Source organism: Falco cherrug, chromosome 3 (genome assembly GCF_023634085.1).
Source record: "Falco cherrug isolate bFalChe1 chromosome 3, bFalChe1.pri, whole genome shotgun sequence".
Lineage (NCBI taxonomy): Eukaryota > Metazoa > Chordata > Aves > Falconiformes > Falconidae > Falco > Falco cherrug.
In genome coordinates, this window is record NC_073699.1 from 72,893,935 (window position 1) to 72,912,475 (window position 18,541).

The 18,541-nt window shown below is 40.8% G+C and overlaps 1 protein-coding gene across 2 annotated transcripts in view; it reads right to left on the reverse strand.

The window, feature by feature from the left end:
* GABBR2 (gamma-aminobutyric acid type B receptor subunit 2) overlaps positions 1 to 18,541 on the reverse strand; it is a 487,779-nt gene that overhangs the window by 17,661 nt on the left and 451,577 nt on the right. For both annotated transcript variants that reach the window (XM_055706084.1, XM_055706085.1), the window contains exons 15-17: positions 12,023 to 12,247; positions 5,282 to 5,464; positions 2,370 to 2,499 (exon numbers count right to left, since the gene is read on the reverse strand). In XM_055706084.1, the coding sequence (XP_055562059.1) occupies positions 2,370 to 2,499; positions 5,282 to 5,464; positions 12,023 to 12,247 (538 nt within the window). The remainder of the gene's footprint in view (positions 1 to 2,369; positions 2,500 to 5,281; positions 5,465 to 12,022; positions 12,248 to 18,541) is intronic.

Here is an 18,541-nt window from a genome sequence, read left to right on the forward strand (position 1 = left end):
TTTACAGAAAGTTACATGAAATACATAGCTACAGAAAGCATAGTTATGTCAGTCAGAGTTAACTTTCCTGTAGCTGTAAGGGCCAGAATTTTTTTAAGTATCATTTAAGAGATGTCTGTTTGCATCTGCACAGAAGCAGCAGTGACTCAGCAGCATGAATTCTCCAAAGCCTTGTTATTTTGATTGGAATGGCAAATTTAAATTAAGCACATAGGTTGACTGTTGGGAATGGATGTGGTGAAAGAAATAGAGAAGAGATTCAGATATATAGCTAAGGAACAGGGAAGTGGGGAAAGAGAAAACAAGAGGCAGAAGAAACACGAATGGAGGGACAGAAAAAGGCTAGCTAGGGTCATTGAACAGGGTGGCTCAGAGGCTGGAAGTATGAATATTTGATGTCACTCAAGTAAGGATCAGGATAGTCCATAATACTCATGCTTGGGGCATTCTCCACCAGCTTCAGACACCTGCTTCAAATTGGGATCCAGGTCTTCCTCATTCCCAGGTGTATGGATGCTCCAATATAAAGATGGCCAAGGAAAAACATCCTTCTTTTTTCACCCCTCTCTTTTTGCGTGGAGCTTGATGTGGTAGGTCTGTTCAGAAAACCGTCCAGCAACTTCAGTATGCAGAAGAATATCTACCTTGTAAATCCTGATATATGGTTCAGGATATAAATGAAATAATACATGGTTCCAAGCTACATTAAGGCTCTGTATTTACAGGTGATTTTAAATATGTATCCTGCAGCAGGAATGTAGAAGCTGGGGAAATGTACTGGGGAAAAATTAGGAACACAATCTTGGATGCTTCTGTTTAAAGCAGCCATTAGGCATCAATATCTTTTGTAGATATAGTCTCAAGTGCAGAAAGGTTATATTTTCTTCTTGATTTCATTGCCAGCATCCTACTGTTAATGGAATACAAACTGCTCTGGGAAGTATCCCATCCTAAATTTACACCTGACGTATCTCTTAAGAATCATTTTTATTTCACATACCCAAACTCAGATGGGCATTTGGCACAATGTAATGTATCTTTTCTGCCTGAAGTACTATTCATGAATTATCATTTCTCCTGGAGCATCTGACATGGGTGGAACATTCTATGTGTTCCTTTCAAACACTTGGTAAAACTGCCTCATCCCACTCACTGATGTTAGTTCTTGCTGCTGATCTCAGCCCAACAATCACACGCCTCCAGCAGCTATTTACGTTTTCCTTTTCCTCCTTCCCCCCCCCCTCCCCCCTTCTGTTTTTTAATTTTAAAAAGGACACTGGGAACTCTATGGTGCTCTTCCTTTTTTTTTTTTTTTTTTTTTTGCCACAAGTTACACAACCAAGTGTATACACAGGCAAAAACAAAAGGCACATGAAAAAGTAACCTTATCCAACCAAAATTTCAATATATTTCAAAAGCATATGTGAATTGTTGCTGTTGCTCTAAAATTATTCTTCAACAACTGTATTTACAGGAGTAGCTTCTGTTCCACTTAACCAAGGTTACACTGCCACATCAATAGGAAGCCTGAGCCAAGCATTGCAGCAAACATGCCAGTCTATGACTTCCCAACACAGGGCAACTAGTTTTTCACATGCCATAGCAATATTCAGCTGTACAAACTCATTTGCCAAAAGTCACAAAGTAGAACCATTCTAGAGTCAGAAATGGAAGCTGGGTGTCCTGGCTTCCACTTTATTGCGCTATACACCAGATCTTATTGCTTTCCAAAAGTGAAATAGCTTTAATGAAAGCAATTCTTTTGCATGTGTTTCTTCAGGGAGCAATGCAAGAGACACAGTAGAAACAACTTAGGAATATTACAGTCATCATTAAATCCTTTTTTACCAGTTCCTAGGGAAGAATTTTCATACATGAGTGCCTTCAACTCTACATTTAGAGTCCAAACTAGCACTGAAATATTTACGTTTCTGTCCTATGTGCTTGACAGCAGTTTCCAAAAGCAGGATTTGAATGTCCTGCACAGACAAGCACATACTAAACTGGGCTTCCTACTGTTGAAGGCTGGCTTGATTAACTCACAAGATCTGAAACATTCTGTGACTTTCTCCATGCAGCACAGAAAACTTGACTTCTGAACACAAGTATACTTCTGAAAGTTCCCCACTTTACCATGTGTATTATACACACAGGACATAAAACAGAAGACATGCATACAGATAAATAACTATACATATACATAGTTATAACATATAGCTTACTATGTGAATCTGCATGCTTTCTGTAAAGCAACCAAAATATTTAAAGCTCTATCTTACAGAGGTCTGAGTGCTCTTGAACCAATCCAATAAGATTGCTATTTAAAATCTTGGCAGGTTAAGCTACTAATGGCTTTTACTAGCTCTCACCTTTGCTGTCTGTAAAGTTCCGTATACTAAGAATGTCATTAAGATCCTGATAGTGGTTCTGCTTAATGTATGTTGTTTTCTCAGGAGTGTCCTGAAGTTGCATTGTGACCTCTTCCAAGTCTTTGTCCAGCTGCAAAACAGAAAGAGTATGAATCCCTAAAAATGCGACTCATTGTTTCAGGTAACTGCAGTAACTGCATAGCTTTCTATAATTAGGCTGGAAGGCAGGTGGCAATGCAATTGCCACACTGTGCCAAATAGAATTTTCTTATAGCACTACAATGCTACCTCTAAAAATCATGCTATAAGTAACAAACCACATTCAGCTGTGATGTTGCAGAGGGCATATGAGAAGAATAATCTTAGTAGTTGACATGTTAAGCAATTCAGATATCCAGCTGAATTAGAAAGAAATAGGCATTAGGAAGCCCAGCCTGATAACCTCTCAAATGTTTATTATTTGTGCATACAAATACAGCATACACAGCTATAACCACTTTGCTGAGTCAATCAAATTATGAAACATACAGGAGAATATAAGTGAACTATGTCATTAGGGACATGTCCAGCCATGTGACTGACTGCTGTCAACTCTACCAGGAATGTTACTTTGTCCTAAAGATTATTTTTACTCCTTTTACTTTTCTTAGACAGACACACCCTTATTAGACTTTTTGTTTGTGTTCATGTGTGTTGAGGTTTGAAGTCCAAATCAGTTTGGCTCACACAGGGCACCAATTTTCAGAGCACAAGCAAAACTAGCAAACTGCAACAAGGCTTTACCACGGGTCAGATTCTACCATCCCTGCTGTTTTTCTATCTTCCCAAGGCCAGACCACCCTGCTCCTTCTCTCTGCTACATCTAAGTCCTTCCTTCTCCCATACTCATCCTTCATCCAGTGCTTCCTCAGAGCTATTTAATCACTTTGCAGAAACGAGCTACAGCTGCACATTGTCCATGTCAATCAACCCACTGCCTTTGAAGCAAGGCCACAGCTGCATGTTATCAATGCCAATCTACCCACTGCCTTCATTCCTCTACACGTGTGTGTGTGTGTGTGTGTGTGTGAAATTTTGAAGAAAATCCAACTCACAGTTTTTGGTTTTGGGGCTAAGAACGCTCCACGCTTTCCTGAATTTACAATTACTCCAGTGTTTTTCATTTTTTTCTGTGTCTTCTGTAAGTGTAATAACTGTGTAATCTGATAGCTAGCACTAAACTGCCATTGCAAACATAACTTTCCAAAAGGGAACAAAATGGAAGTAAGAAGAGGGGGAAGAAACAAAAATCCCAGTCCTCTCTTTCCCCAGAAGCATCCTTTAAGACTAGAGGGACAGGGAGAGAAGCACACAGCCACAGCAGAAATGCCAGGTTGGTACACCCCTAGCTTTTAGCACTGAGCTGAACACGGGGTGCTCTCCCCAGAGGGTAACTTGTATTCAATTGGCTACAGCCCCAGTAGAAAATAACCAGATACAAACATCTTAATGGTGATCTAGGATACTCTCTGTGAACAGTTGTCCAGGATGCGATATCCAGAGTACACCCCACTCCTTACTGGCTTAAATGAATTTTAGAAGTGCTGAATCTAGATTTACATTTTTTCCTTACAGAACTGGGACATAGCAACTCAAGGTAGATAAGCTAGAGGTCTAGCTGCTAGCCATAGTAGGGTATTCTCCAAATCCCCCTGATAATGAAATTCTTATTTGGACCTACTGGTTCTGAGGATTTAATTTGATCTGTTTAAGCAAAGCCTAGAAAGATCAGCAGGGCCCTGTGTGCACTGATATGGCTCAATTGCCCTAACCAGCCTTACCTGTGATCACTGTCCTGAGCCTTGCCAGGCACAGGCTGAGATCTTGTGAGTTGGGAGGCTTAGCAGAAAAAAAACTACAGCAGAATATAGAAACTGAAATAGCCAGTATAGCCAGCTGAGCCTTTATTAAAAACTGCAAGGCTCTCACATGAAAGAGACCTGGCAAAGCTGAACTAAATTTCTTTAACAAGGCAGAGGTAACTTCTGCTTTTGGAGTCTTTGGTAGTCTGAGTAAACACCTTTTGGTTACCTAGGCAATTGTTGCTAGTTAAGATGAAGAAACAATGGTTGCATCAAAATACCTTTTCTTCAAGGTATAAGAATACTCCACACACTAGGCAAGAACAGGTTAATTTTTTTGTAAGACATAGATCAGTTATGGTTATCTTGTCACACAAAATAGGCAGTCTTCAAGGCTGATTTGTAATTGTTTGAGGTCTCCTGAGCAAGGATGGACAATGAAAAACATACATATTCTAGTTCTACGGAAATTCATGCACTCCATGCACTTATCCTTTTTCTTGGTAGAGACTGAAGAAACTTCACAGCCTTTGTGCCAAAAGGGTCAGCCCACATGATCGTAAAGATCTTTTCCACCTTAAGAAAATATGTAGTTCTCTTTTGTGGCAAATGTAAAAAACTGTCTAGCAAGTTTTTGTGGGAACTTTCACAGAGGCTGAGAAATAACAGCAGCAGCAATCTCTGAGCTCAGCCATAAACAGGAACAAAGGTAGCTCTTCGGTGCCCCTGGGGCTGCACGTCTCTGTTACGCTTGCAGGTAAAGGTTGCAGTTCTAGAGCTGTTGCTCTGTGCTGCTCAGCACACCCGTGTGAAGCAGCAGGGTAATTTGCCTGTTACAAATAAACAGGGGAAGTTTCATTTTAATTTGCTAAGGCACATTTTCATTTTATCACACCTACCATGTATTCGCTGTATTAATTGGCTATTCATATAAATAATCTGTTTTCTATGATTTCAATATTTTTCTACTGGGAAAGCAATTTTTTTCCCTCTAAAAAGTAGTCAACATTTAAGCAGATTAGAGAATTGCAACAACAAAAATGCCTAGGCAGTATATACAATAAACAATACCTCTGTAATTTTCATTCTCAAGCGGTGGTTCTCTGACTGCAGTCCTTCTAGTCGAGATGTGCTGGCCTGATTGACGCTGGTGACTGATGTTGATGTTTTTGAATCTTCTTTCTTTTGATTTTGAGTGAACTGAAATCGTCTGTTCTGTGTGGCTGCATCTGGGTTTGTCCTCAGTGTGATGAGCTGAAAGGTTTAAAATCCTAAGAAATCCCATCCATGGTTTTAATTTTGCAGCTATTTCTTTTGTATCTCAAAATATTGAAAAGCAAACCAAGAGTTCCTTTCTGACTTTCAACTACAAAATTCTGGAAAGTCAGCTCTGCTTGCCATGTGCAATACTTGAGATGATTTCTGAGCAGGTTGAACCAAAATGATGTTGCAAAGGGAAGTGTTCAATAAAATTAGGAAAAACTAATCTAAAGCATATTTAACTGGATTTTAATTATATTAAAATATATTTTAATGTTTCATCAAACATTTTTTCCTTCATTGATATCTTTATACTTTTGAAGGATATATTCCTTAAGAAAAAACAACCCACTAAGCCCTTCTCTTACCAGGTACAGTCTCATCTGAAATTTCTCCTTTCCTACTTTTACAAGTAACACTCAAGCAGAGAGAGGCATGAAGCAGGAGTATTAACTGAAAGAATTCATGGGAGATTGCACTCTGGAGATAACAGAAAACTCATTAGGTTTTAGTGACTCAAAATAAACCAAATCTGTTCAAATAAATTAAATAAGCCACTTACAAAAAGGTTAACCTTAAACATACTTAATTAAAGCAAATATAAGTGAGATTTAACACTCGGTGACAATGTGAAAATATCACCTCAACATGAGGAGAGAAAGCTACTAGCTGTTTGGCACAGAGAAGAGAGCTACTCAGATTACTCTAGAGAATACAGAATTTATGATTACTTGCCAAGCAGCATAAATATATATATTTCTATACAGGCCAAGCTGAAGGAGCTCCCTGCCCTGAGAGCATAGGCATGGCATCGTAATTCCAAAGCTGTTGACTTGTCTGGAAAGAGAGAAGAGGCCATCATTTTGTAAGTGTAGCACAGCCAGATTTTGTGGTATAGCCCCATTTTGGAACTGGTTCCTCTTGTTCTTCAGAGAATGAACCTGTTCTGCAGCTGGGGTGGCATGAAATAAGGACCTAACTCCTGCTAGAGAGAGATCTGACCGATCAGATGCTGAAGCACCATAGGTATTTACAGACCAAGTCTGCAGATCAGGATGATGCTTGAAGATGATAAATTTCGTTTTTCAGGTAACAAAGGAGATGAGAAGGCTGAGGTTCTCAAGGCCTTCTTCCCCTTAGACTTCACTGCTAAAACTTGCCTTCAGAAATCCCAGACCCTTAAAGCATTTGAACACAACAAGTTCATGCAACCTGATAAAGTGTATCTCTGAAGACTAAGGGAGCTGGCCAATGTCATTGTGAGGCCACTCTCAATTACCTTTGGAAGGTGATGTTGATTGGGAGATGTTGCTGAGGACTGAGAGAAAGGAAATGTTACAGCTGTGTTCAAGAGAGGTGAGAAGGAGGATCTGGGCAAATACTTCCTTGTCACTTTCACCTCAGTCCATGGAAGATGCTTTAGCAAATCCTCCTGGGAACCATTTTCAAACATATTAAGAGCGGTGATTAGAAGCAGTCATCATTGATTATGAAGGGGAAATCCTGCCTGAACAACCTGATAGCTTTCTTCAGTGAGGTGTCTGGGCTGGTAGACAGCTTCCTCAAAGGGAGGATGTATCTCTTAAAGTCTGCTTAATGCAATGAGATCCCCTAAAGGAAGAACAAATTCTTATTCTGTGCTAGAAGAATGATTAGAGGACTAGGGCTGTACTTTGATAAAAGCTTCTGAAGATAGACATCATGAGCGTCTCAACACCATGTCATTATTTCCATTTGTATTTAAGTGAGGTGGTGTGATCTGTGCAGAATAACAGAGATGCCACTTTGGGTTGTGGTTTTGGGCCTGCCACAGGTCCCTTGGGAGAGAGTTATTTTTCTTGACCTAAGTGAAGATTTCAACATTGTCTCTCATGATGTCCTCACAGTCCAACAGATGAAGTAGTGACTAGGTAAGCAGCCAGGGAGATGGACTGAAAACTGGCTGAACTTCCAGGCTCAAAGGATTGTGGGAGACAGTCACTAGTGCTTGTACCTCAGGGGTTCACACTAGGACCAATGCTGGTTAACATCTTTATTAGTGACCTGGATGGTGGGACAGAGCACACCCTCAGCAAGTTTGCAGATGATCCTCAAGGAGGAGGAGGGGTTGACATACCAGATGATTGTGCTGCCATTCACTGTGATGACAAGAGACTGGAGATCTGGGCCAACAGAAATCTCCTAAAGCTGAGGAAAGGGAAATACCAAGTCTTGCCCTTAGGGAGAAAGAAACCCCAAACGCCCACCCAAACAGGCTGAGGTGTGTTTGGCTGGAAAGCAGCTTTTCAGTAAAGGCACTGAGGTTTGTGGTGGACACCAAGTGGAACACAAGCCCACAGTGCCTTGGGCCAATGGGGGCAATCTATTCAGCCCTGGTGAGAGCACACCTGGAGTGTTGTGTCCAGGTTTGGGCTCCCCAGCCCACGAAAGACATGGGTGTACTGATGGAAGCCCCATGAAGGGCCACAAAACTGTTGAAAAGGATTGGAGCCTTTATGATACAAGCAGAGGCTGATGATTGTTTAGCCTTGAGATGGAAGAGATCAGGGGACATCGTTTGTGTGTATAAATGTGTGATGGGAGAGAGTAAAGAGGATGGAGCCAGACTTTTCTCAGTGGTGCCCTGCGAAAGGAAGGGAAGCACAAAATGAAAACCAGGAAATTTCATTTAAACATCAGAAAAAAACCTTTTTCTACTGTAAGTGTAGTCAAATCCTTGTATAGATGCTGAGAGAGGTTGGGGAGTCTTCATTCCTGGAGATAATCAAGACCCAACTGCTCAAGACCCTGAGTAACCTGCTGTAACTGAGTCTTCCTAGAGCCCTCTGCCTCTCCCCTCCCCCATTTCTTTGATTCTAATTAGGCTGGTTGTAATGACTGGTGTGTCTAACTCTCAGACCAAAAACTGCATTAAAATGAAGTTAAAGGTGAAGAACGGTAATTACAAGGCTTCTTAAATTAGCAGGCAAAAGTGTTACAAGATAAAAGCTCTTCAATTTTATGTCATCTAAGTTCAAACTGAATATAAGATAGAAGTATATCCATCCATCAATAGACTCAGCTTCATCTGGAAGTCTATAGCTAAAGACTGGATGTTTTACCACAAGGACATATGCTCTAATTAATTCATTCACATGATATGGATTAGGTGGAAAAGTCCATGAGCCATGTTGTTGGCTCACATGTACAAGGGATGAGGTTAGATGAGCTTTTATGGCTTTTGCTAGCCATAAAGTCAGTGGAGTTTGTGTCTTGCTGCCTTGTATCTGTGTAGTTTCAATTTTGACAGAGTCAGTGCTGAATATCTATAAAGAGTCAATGGCAAACAGACAAAAAATGCTACCAACACAGAAAATTAATGTTTTAATCCTGGCCCCCTAGAACTGATTTTGCCTTGCTGCTCTACAGGAAACCAGATCAGAATCAGTGTGTTAATGCTGTTGCAGCCAACAATGGTATGCTTTTGGTGTGCGACTAGAAGTGAGCACAATGTTCTGTCTCGAAAGGAATGGAACAGAAAAAATGGAAGGACATGGAAGTTTGATAAACATGGATAAACACGAGAAAATCACTTCATGAAGGGAGAATACATATTAGGATTGCTTCTTTTAAAGAAGTGATGAGTATGCTGAAAAGTACTACAGATATGTTCACCCTTAAGAAGATGATTAGACATAGCAGTTAACTTCTAACAGGAAAAATACACATAATGTATGTTTGAATTCTGCAGACCACTTCTACAAGATATGCTTGAACCCAGAAATCTATGACAGTTTTAAAAATATTTGGACATTTTGATCAGATAACAAGAATGTCAACAGTTACTCTAAGTAGGATGCAGTATAATAGATACTAACTTTTGTATTTGAGGACAGCGATGATCATTTTCCCCTGATTTATCTTACTCCACTATGGGATTTTCCTCATGTTTTTCTGAGGTGCTTGATGCTGAACAAAATGGTAGTGAACGAGGTGGACATTTAACTGGAGAAATACAGTGATCACCATGTTATAAGTAAATAAGATTAGTAGAGCTGACAAGAAGTAAAGGGAAAATGTCATGTTTCATTCTCTAGTTTGCTTACATTGTTGAATAGTTGCCTATTCATGTTTATAAAAAGACTGTGGGGCAAAACGGGATTTCCAGCACTGTTGGCTCAGGAGACTGCTGCAGAATAGTTAAAAGGAATGTGTTTTACTCTGTAGAGCAGAGAAGTAGAAGTACTCATCGGACCCAAACCCACATCACTGCTTGCATCTGTCTGGCCACAGTGTAATAAATGAAAAGGTGCAGTCTTCAAGTCTTCATTAGCTTCTCCTGCACTTGATAAGCCACAGCTTTAGTATTTCACTAGCAATCTTCCTGTGTCACCAAAATTGTACTAATTCACTACATACTTGCTAAGGGGAGAGATTTGGTGCTTCTCTCGCACCGACATCTTACCTAGATGTACAGACTGGGTGGTGTTGGATCTAATCATCTGAGGGGTCCAGACAAGCTATTGTGAAGCCTGTGCTAGAGCAGGTTGCAGGAAAGAGCGCTTGCCAGCTGTCCTGCTGTAACTGTGGCACACCACGGTGAGAAGAAATGTAGGGCAAAACATATGAGTGCAAGAAGAACTCCAGCTGTGAAAGCACTTGCATGGGCACTGGAAGTGCTGCACTCCAGCTCCTGCTTCAGCATCTTATTTTTGTACCTTAGGTGAGGATCATTTTTAATACAAAATAGCTAAGCATTTGGAAACCTGACAATACATGGAATAAGATGAATTACTTCATGCTGGAAGGCTACAGTTCATATTTGTATTTTGAGTAGAAAGAACTGAGAGGAAAAATGAGGGCAGGGTAACTGGGGTTTAAAAGAAGAGCAGATGAAGGGGTTAAAAAAGGAAATAGAAAAGTAATTTCAGTGACTGTGGCAGCAGAAAAGAAGGATGGGCAAAGGAGCATGAAAGCAAAGGGGCAGAAGAGCATGTCACAGCATTAATAATATTTTCTCTTTGAAGAGAGTTCTGACATTCTGTGGAGGTATTTTTGGCATCAGAGTTTTAATATGCATTTTCATTCAGCTTACACACTTAAATCTTGCAGTATTTCAAAGTACTCTCCATTGCTGTGTTTGTGAATGTTCCCTTAATTTAGAATGAAGTTACAATTATTCTCCAAGGTCCAGAATAAAAATATAACTATATATGTCTGTACAGTTTTTTAATATTTGAGAGGTGAAGTGCAGAACTTGTAAAAACATGCTATGCTGGTTAGTTGTTCCTGGAGAATGAATTACTTCTCTTTTTTGCAGATCAGAAGTCAGCTTCTATTGCTAGCATGCGCTTCTAATTTCTTTCAGAGGGAACACTATGAGATAAATTTATTTTCTTGTTTCTTTTACACATATAGTTCTTGTTGCCCCTGTTAGAACCATCACCAGGGATGCCACTTAGCACTAGAACCTATTCACTGTAATTTGCTCCATACATTTATTGAATGTGGACCAGTAAAGAGTCACAACCTTTTTATCACTACTCATTTGAAAAACCTAAAAACAGATTCCAGAGGTGAAAGAACCTGCATCTTGACTCTTGCCTTGCAAACATTCCAGACATCCAACTGCGTACGCATTTGATTTAGGGTGATAAGCTAGATTTATGCAAGTCACTTAAAATGAATATAATTACACATTTTACTTCAAAATGCCAAATACATTCTCCAGAACCCGAGGCTTTTCTAAAGTAAACTTATGTAGAACCAGTTTTGCCTTCATTCAAGATCTGTCATACTCATGTCTAAGGTTTAAATGCACAAGTGAAATGATCAAATTCTACCCCTCCGGGTAAGTGTCTTCTCAGCTCTTCCAACAATGCACAACAAACACATCCTTAGAGCCCGAAAGAGCAAAACCAAATGAAAGCATATGCCTCCCGGTATGTGCCTTACTTAGTCCATTAATATACCCATTAGTAAATACATCTTCAGTGTCAGCATTTGCAGCATACATGCAGTTTTCCTCTGAAGTACTGATAAACTCTGCTGTACCACGATACCTGAATACCTTAGAAGTCTCAACACAGTTTGCCTTAGAGCATGCCAGTGAACTAAAAAGGTCTTATTGTTTTATAGGTATAGAAGCAGAGATCTTGTTTATCTTGCTTAGGGTACACAAGAAACATGGCAGAGTAGACAACTGGACCTGTCCCTCCTGAATCCCCACTGATCACGCTTTCTAGAAAGTTCCTACAAGTTGGAAATGGAGACTATTCCATTGAAATTACAGAAAATAACTTGTGTTTCCCCAGGCAAAGATTCAGTAAAGATACAGGCATTAGAAACACGCATGTTCACTCTCCTGCCACTCTGCATAGACTGCTTTCTCCAAAATCTCATGAAGCTTTGTTCTTCCTCTTCCAGAGGCAAGAGATTATAGATGGGCTTGGTTTAGTTAGGAGTCACACACATCCCCTGTACTTGAAAAGGCAATGAACGTTTAGACATTAAATCACCATTACAAAACAGAAGGGAAAAAAATCCAGACCCACGCTAAACAAATTCACCTACCTTAGGTACAAACACAAGGCAGAGAGTAATGGTGCTGCAGAATATGATGACTAAAGCAACGATGCAGAACTGCACATTGGGTTGGTCTCGAGTAAGGAATGAAACAGCAGCACCAATAATGCACATTATCCCCACGTTGTATACACTCATGCCAATGTACTTGCTATCATTCAAAGCAGGAATGCTGACATTCCGTGTCTCCCAGGCTAGGAAACACCCAAATAACTGGAATGGTAAAAGAAGGAAAAAAGATGACAATTATAAGAGGAATTGGCTGACATCCAGAAAAAACATTCATTTAAAACTGGTATGTTTTCTAACTTGACAAATACAGGTGATACTACAATACAGAGATATACACCTACCTCTCACCCAAAAGCTAATTACCCATGTGATTCGTTTTGCTCACTAGGACGGATTCTTGATTCTTACAAGAAAAATATGAAGCCTGGAATTACTTGTGATGGGAACAAATTTCTCTAAATGCTATGACTATTTTATACTTTTACTAATTTTTAAAGACAGCTCTTCCTGTTTGTTTTCAAGGATTCTAGTAAAGATATAATGTGCTCTGTTCTTTTAACTATTTTTAGCAGCTGTTCTCAAAATACTCTTATCAATCCAGTCATTCATTATATGATTATCATCTACATTAATAAACAGCAGTGCCAAGATATGTCCCATGGGAGATAAATACACAATGTAGAAAGTGTCACCCTAGTTGTTCAGACTGCAATTATAAAGTCTTTTATTATAGTGGGAGTTGGTAATGGCCTTTCAATTGCAGTTGTCTAATGATTTCTGGCATAAAACATTTTGTGGCAATTTTTTGTTTGCTTTTTTCTTTGGTGTATTTTGTTATTTCCAATATGCTTTTGTGATTCAGCAGGGGAAAGTCTTTAGTGTAAGGAAGCTGTCTTCATCCCTTGAAATTTAATTAGATTTTTCTACAACATGAAGTGCTGCAAAGGATTATTTTCTTGCTTTTGCATTCCTCAGAGAAATTCTGGCAATGCAGTAAAACCACAAGCAAACTCAAGATGTTGTAAATAGGTAACCCAGCCTACAGTCTAGGCAAAGCCCAATAAGAGTGTACGGTGCCCTGGGAAGGATGGCAGACAGCAGATGGCATCGAGGGGAAGGGAAGGACAGAGAGAGGAGCCATTATTGAGACCCAAGACATGGTTTCTGTGTTTTCTAGCTTTTCTGATCACACTGCAGAGACAGTCAAGAAGGAGAAAGAAAAAAGGCGCACTCCCATTGACCTTGACATCCTTCCTCCCAGACCACCACATCTGTCCACTGCATGTCATGGATGGAGATAATCTTTCCTTTTCTACGACTGCAACCCATGTGGCAAGGCAGGAAATCAGAGGTCTGTGATGATGGGGATTAATTGCAGTTGCCTAGTAAAAATTTGCCTTCTGGTTTTTTCCTGTGGGAAAAACCATAAAAAATTTCAAAGGCAAATAACCTGGACTAGAAGAACACTGGCTGCCAGTCAAGCGCAAGAGAGTAGGGAACTGACAGAGTTATGTTTGCTGTCCAAACTCAGTTTTGCCCTCACATGCTTTCAACTGTAGTAACAACTGGATGTTAATAACTGCAAATTTCCTTGTTTATTTGCTCAGTTTTTTCCTCAGCCAACAATGGCAACAAACCCAACCATTTGTGACTCAGCTACTTTGCACTCCCACAGACAGGGACCAGCAGGCTGCATCCACCTACCTACTCACCCAGGCACTTCATACCAGGACTTACTGCTGCACTGCCAGCCCTGCCCTCCCATTGCTGAGCTTGTCTGCTAGCTTATTTTGTTCTCTTGCCTACAGCACATATGTTACCCTGCCACATGTTCGTGAGCAGACCTGGCTGGAAGGCTTTGGCAGATGAGGCATCCATTCTCAGCCCATGGCGTGTGGCAGGCTGGAGGTGCTGCCTAGTCCAGGCAAGCCCCTTGCTCACCCACCTTCTCAATGCTGCCGTCACTGCTGCAATCTATTAAGATATGTAGGCAGGGGTGGCCCTTCCCAGCAAGAGCAGCAGCCATTGCCCTTGCAATCTTTACCCAAGCCTTCCTCTGCACCGTTCCCACGCTGTCTCCTCCACACACACCTGAAGAACATGGTCCTATCCACGGCACTCCCTTGTCTTCTTGTTGCAGGCCTAACACTTTGGTTTTACCTATCTCTAGCAGGACTAGAGCCCACACCTCACCCTGGTCCCTTGCCCCTTCTCCTGCCCTACCCAGCTGCCTAAGAAGTGCTTGACGAAAAGTAGTGGCTGCTGCAGGTGCAGCATGGGAGGTTTTTGCTCTCGAGGGGTCAAGGTATATGTAGACAGCTACCTGGAGCAGTGAGGGGTCTCAGAGCCATTCAGGTGGGGCAGTTGAGGTGGGTAAGCTGTTTATTGAGTTCGGTAGCTTTGTGCCAGAGAAGCAGCTCAGCCCCTAAGATGTTTTCAGAGCTCCTCAGGTAACCAAGATGATAGTTCCAATAAGGAAGGATGCAGGCAGCACTCTGCTGTTGGGTCTGGCACCATGCACAGACAGAGCAGGGGAATGTACAGACTCCTCTACAGGCTCCGCAGAAGCAAATTGTCCACTGTATTGACCTGGCTGGTGTGGGGATATACCCTGGTGATACCTTTTTTCAGGATACAAACTTATTCCTCCCGGACACTCCACCATCTCAGCGTTGCCTGTTCTGCATTCTTGGTGCTGCACAGCTCAGCTGTGCTGCAGATTTACACCTTGCCAGCCCCTGAACTGACAAACAGGCTGCTCTGGGCTGAGCAGTTTTGAGGGGTAGAAGGAATCCTCGCGTGTATGTCTGCATCATGTTTTAAAGGGATGAGATCCTAATTAACTATGGAGTAGATGACTATCTTCTCCTGCTGCAATTAATTATTAATGAGATTTTTAGGGTTGTAGGTCATCCCTCACTCTCCCCCACTTCGCCCAGTATGAACACATTCCCTTCCAAAAGCATTATGCCGGGAATACAGCCAACATACTTAAATGAGGCCAGCACTTATTACAAATAATGGGCATGAATTTATAGCTGAAGCAGTTATAAAGCGATCTAAAATATCAATTATAATGGAAAAAGATCATTTGAACAGTGTTGTGGGGGTTATGGTTTGGCCCATTCTCATTTATAATTGACAACAGCGTGAAAAATCGTTAAGTATCTTCCAGATGAAAGGAAGATATTTATTTATATGATAACTACAGAAAGGGAGTGGGTTTCCTCAGAATAATGCACTATAAATTTGAGAGCATTGTTTTTAATTTTTATTGGCATTTTGGGTAAAATGCTTGCCTCAGGAAGTGAGCTCTCCTTTTCTAAAAGTCACAGTTCATCTTTGAGACTCAAACATGGATAAAAACTGAGAGTTTTCTGCAACCTGCTGCCAGGACAGTGGTGATTGCAGAGGTGTTCCTTGTTTGCTTGCTACAGGTGCCTGCAGGGCTCTGTTGGCTTGGTAAGATTTCGCCTCTGTGACAGAGCCTTCCTGAGGGAACATGACACCTTCCCTCCACCTGCCCTTCATATTGTCCCCCTTCCTGAGTCTCAGCCAATCTGCACAAATTAAAAATTCATTTTTAAGACGGCAAAAATCCTGAAAATGGCTTGGTTGAGGAATGTGATGCAGATGTTAGTGATGATTACTTGACAAGTTTTAAATATGAAACTTATGACCTCCAGTTAAAAACATGGACTCAGTACCCCAGTTCAGCTGCTCTTTACTCCTAGTACCTAAACTTTAAACATTAGTCTTGCCCAGCTATTTAAATCACACTTCTCATTACGCTTGGGGACACCTGAGTCTTGACACTGCTGTGCAGTTTAAGGACTATTTGATATTTAAGGCTGCCTGCTGGGATTGGCAATGCAGCTGTCTCTCCTCCTATTGCTCCTAGAGGGCTCAAGCTGGTAAAGGCTTCTCAGAGCATGTCTGCCAGCTTGGGTCCCACACAAAATACAGCAGCAGCCGTCTTCATTCAAGACAATCATGCTGGTGATGACCACTGCACAGCTTAAGGTCTGGACAACACGGCACAATTCCAGATTTTGCCTGGGGTGTTCTCCCTAGCCCCAGAGTACAGGCTGTCTTCAGAAGGAGCTCTCAAACTTCTTTCAGAGCTGTCAGATTTTATGTAATGAGAGGCTGACTATCTTCATTACTTGGGCACTTGCGTGGGATGTTAGTTACGATCTCTGCTGAGAATTTTGATTAAACAGTCTTTAGAGAAGGTGTGCATGAACACATCAGGATGGAAGCAGGCGGCTCTTAGCAGTGCTAATGTAATAGATTCAGAGAGGGATAGGACACATCTGTCCCCGCTGTTTTATACCAGCTCGCTTAGGCAGCTCCTTGATGGCAGTTACAATTCCTGTCCTGAGGTTCCTGATGGATCCTGTGCATCACAGGAGTATTAGTAACTTAGGGCTATGCATTCTCCTACAGAAAGCAGTTACCTGAAAGTTAAGGAACACAACAGTCTACTGTCAAGTCTAACAGTCTAATGTAAGTCCCTTTGGGGATCTCAACCAGAAACACATTGAGAATACAACTATGAATGCTTCCTACATCATTAGTCATTAACTTAAAGCCTTTACCCATTTTGGTCTACTAAGTACACATCTTGCTCATGTAGAAAGTGGTGTAAAATGTTAGTTTGGGTTTTCTCTGAAGGTATGGACTGTGCAGGCAAGATTACTTTGTTTTATCTGTTGTTTGAGGCTAGACAGCTTCCATTTGACACTACTCTGATTTAGAGTATTACCTTTCTAGCAGCTGAAAAGGTGGGTTTAAACTGTGTTGTCACTACAGCTAAAAAGGCTGTGAGACAACCATTGTAAAAATTTGTGGAAAACAGTATCTGAAGACAACAGGATTATACCACTGTGACTAGAGATAGAATCCTGGTCACTGAAATAAGTTTGTATTAAAATCTTAGAGGGATAACAGGACTATGGAGAATACAATATTTGTGTTTAGAGAGTTTAACAGGCAAACTTTAATTTTTAAAAATCTTGTACTGACCTGACCAAATTGTGATGGCTGGGAATATGACAAAAGTGTTTGTAGCTGAAGTGTTGGAAAACAATAAACACTGTTTTGCAAAACTCTACTAGCTAGTTCATTTTAAATCTTGTTCACCAGAACTACTGCTAAACACAGTGACAATTGCTTACCGACCCACAACACATATTAATATAATCAAGTGTTTAATTTGCTCTTGGACTGCATAGAACGGCAGCTACCGGCAGGAAATTATTTATTCTCCTGTAGTCTGTCTTTCACTGTACTGCCCTTAAACCATTTTGTCTACACGTTTCATTTCAAAGTCATGTCTGCTTATAGTTTGAACATGGCTTATAAACAGTATTAGGAAAGCAAGATAAAGACAGAAAATTATACTGAGGATATGAAATGAGCAAACAAATACCAGAGGAAAAGTGTCCAATCTTGTCAGAAGGCATGCTTGCCAATAACTAGAGGGTATGGTTTTGGAAAGATTATGCATTGGACCAGGCTCAGCTTTGCAGCTAATTACTGTCCTGCAGTATCCCTTAACCATGCTCACTTGTGGATCACAGCCCTGCTGTGCTGCAGCAAAGAAAAAAAGCAAGCCTTTACTTCAAAGATCTAACATCTGGGGAATTTTTTTGTTTGTTTTGTTTTTTTGGGTTGTTTGGTTGTTTTCTCCTATCTGGATTACTGGGAGATTTCCCCTCCTGCCACCCCTTAAAACAAAGGTGGTTCCAGACTCTGGACTGTAAAGGCCTCTCAGTGTGAAGTAACCATGGAGCTGGACCTGTGGGTTTCCCTACTCATGTTCGTTTATTAAACCCAGATCATCACAGACATAAGTACATTTTTATTTCAGTGAAAATGATGCAGATATTTTTCAATGAGAATTTTCAAAAGTTAAAAAAAAAAAAAAAGCATTTTGATTTTCAGGTTTTCATTAGAGAATTGGACAGTAAAAAGTACTGAGACATTTTCAGGAAGATGCATAGAAAAGTGATTCTTTTTAATTGCCAGCACACCAAATAAGGTTAGCAGACAGAAAGACAAACTATATCCTTGTAGTTCTCCTACCTTCACAGTACAATCAGATGTTAAACCATTGGTCCCTCCCCTGATCCGGTATGAGTCGGCAGTGTATTTAGTTCATTTTCACAGAGCTGCTCTGGATAGACAGTGTTAAAGGGAAGCTTAATATTTCTATTGAGCATTAGGATAATGGCTAAATATTTTTTAATGCAAGATATGATATTCAGCTATTCAGTTGAAGGGCTCTTTCTTCATAAAAGTCTTGGCAAAGTCCTTCATGATGCAGGGCACTTCATAGGGTCCTGCCCAGGGCAAGATGGAAAGGCAGCTGCCCAAAGCTATGGGCACTGACATGCATCCACAAATAATTTTCCACTTTATACTCCAGGCCTCCCAAATCAAGAGGTTAATAAAATATTTCCCCTTCCTTCTATTCAGACTGTATTTGAA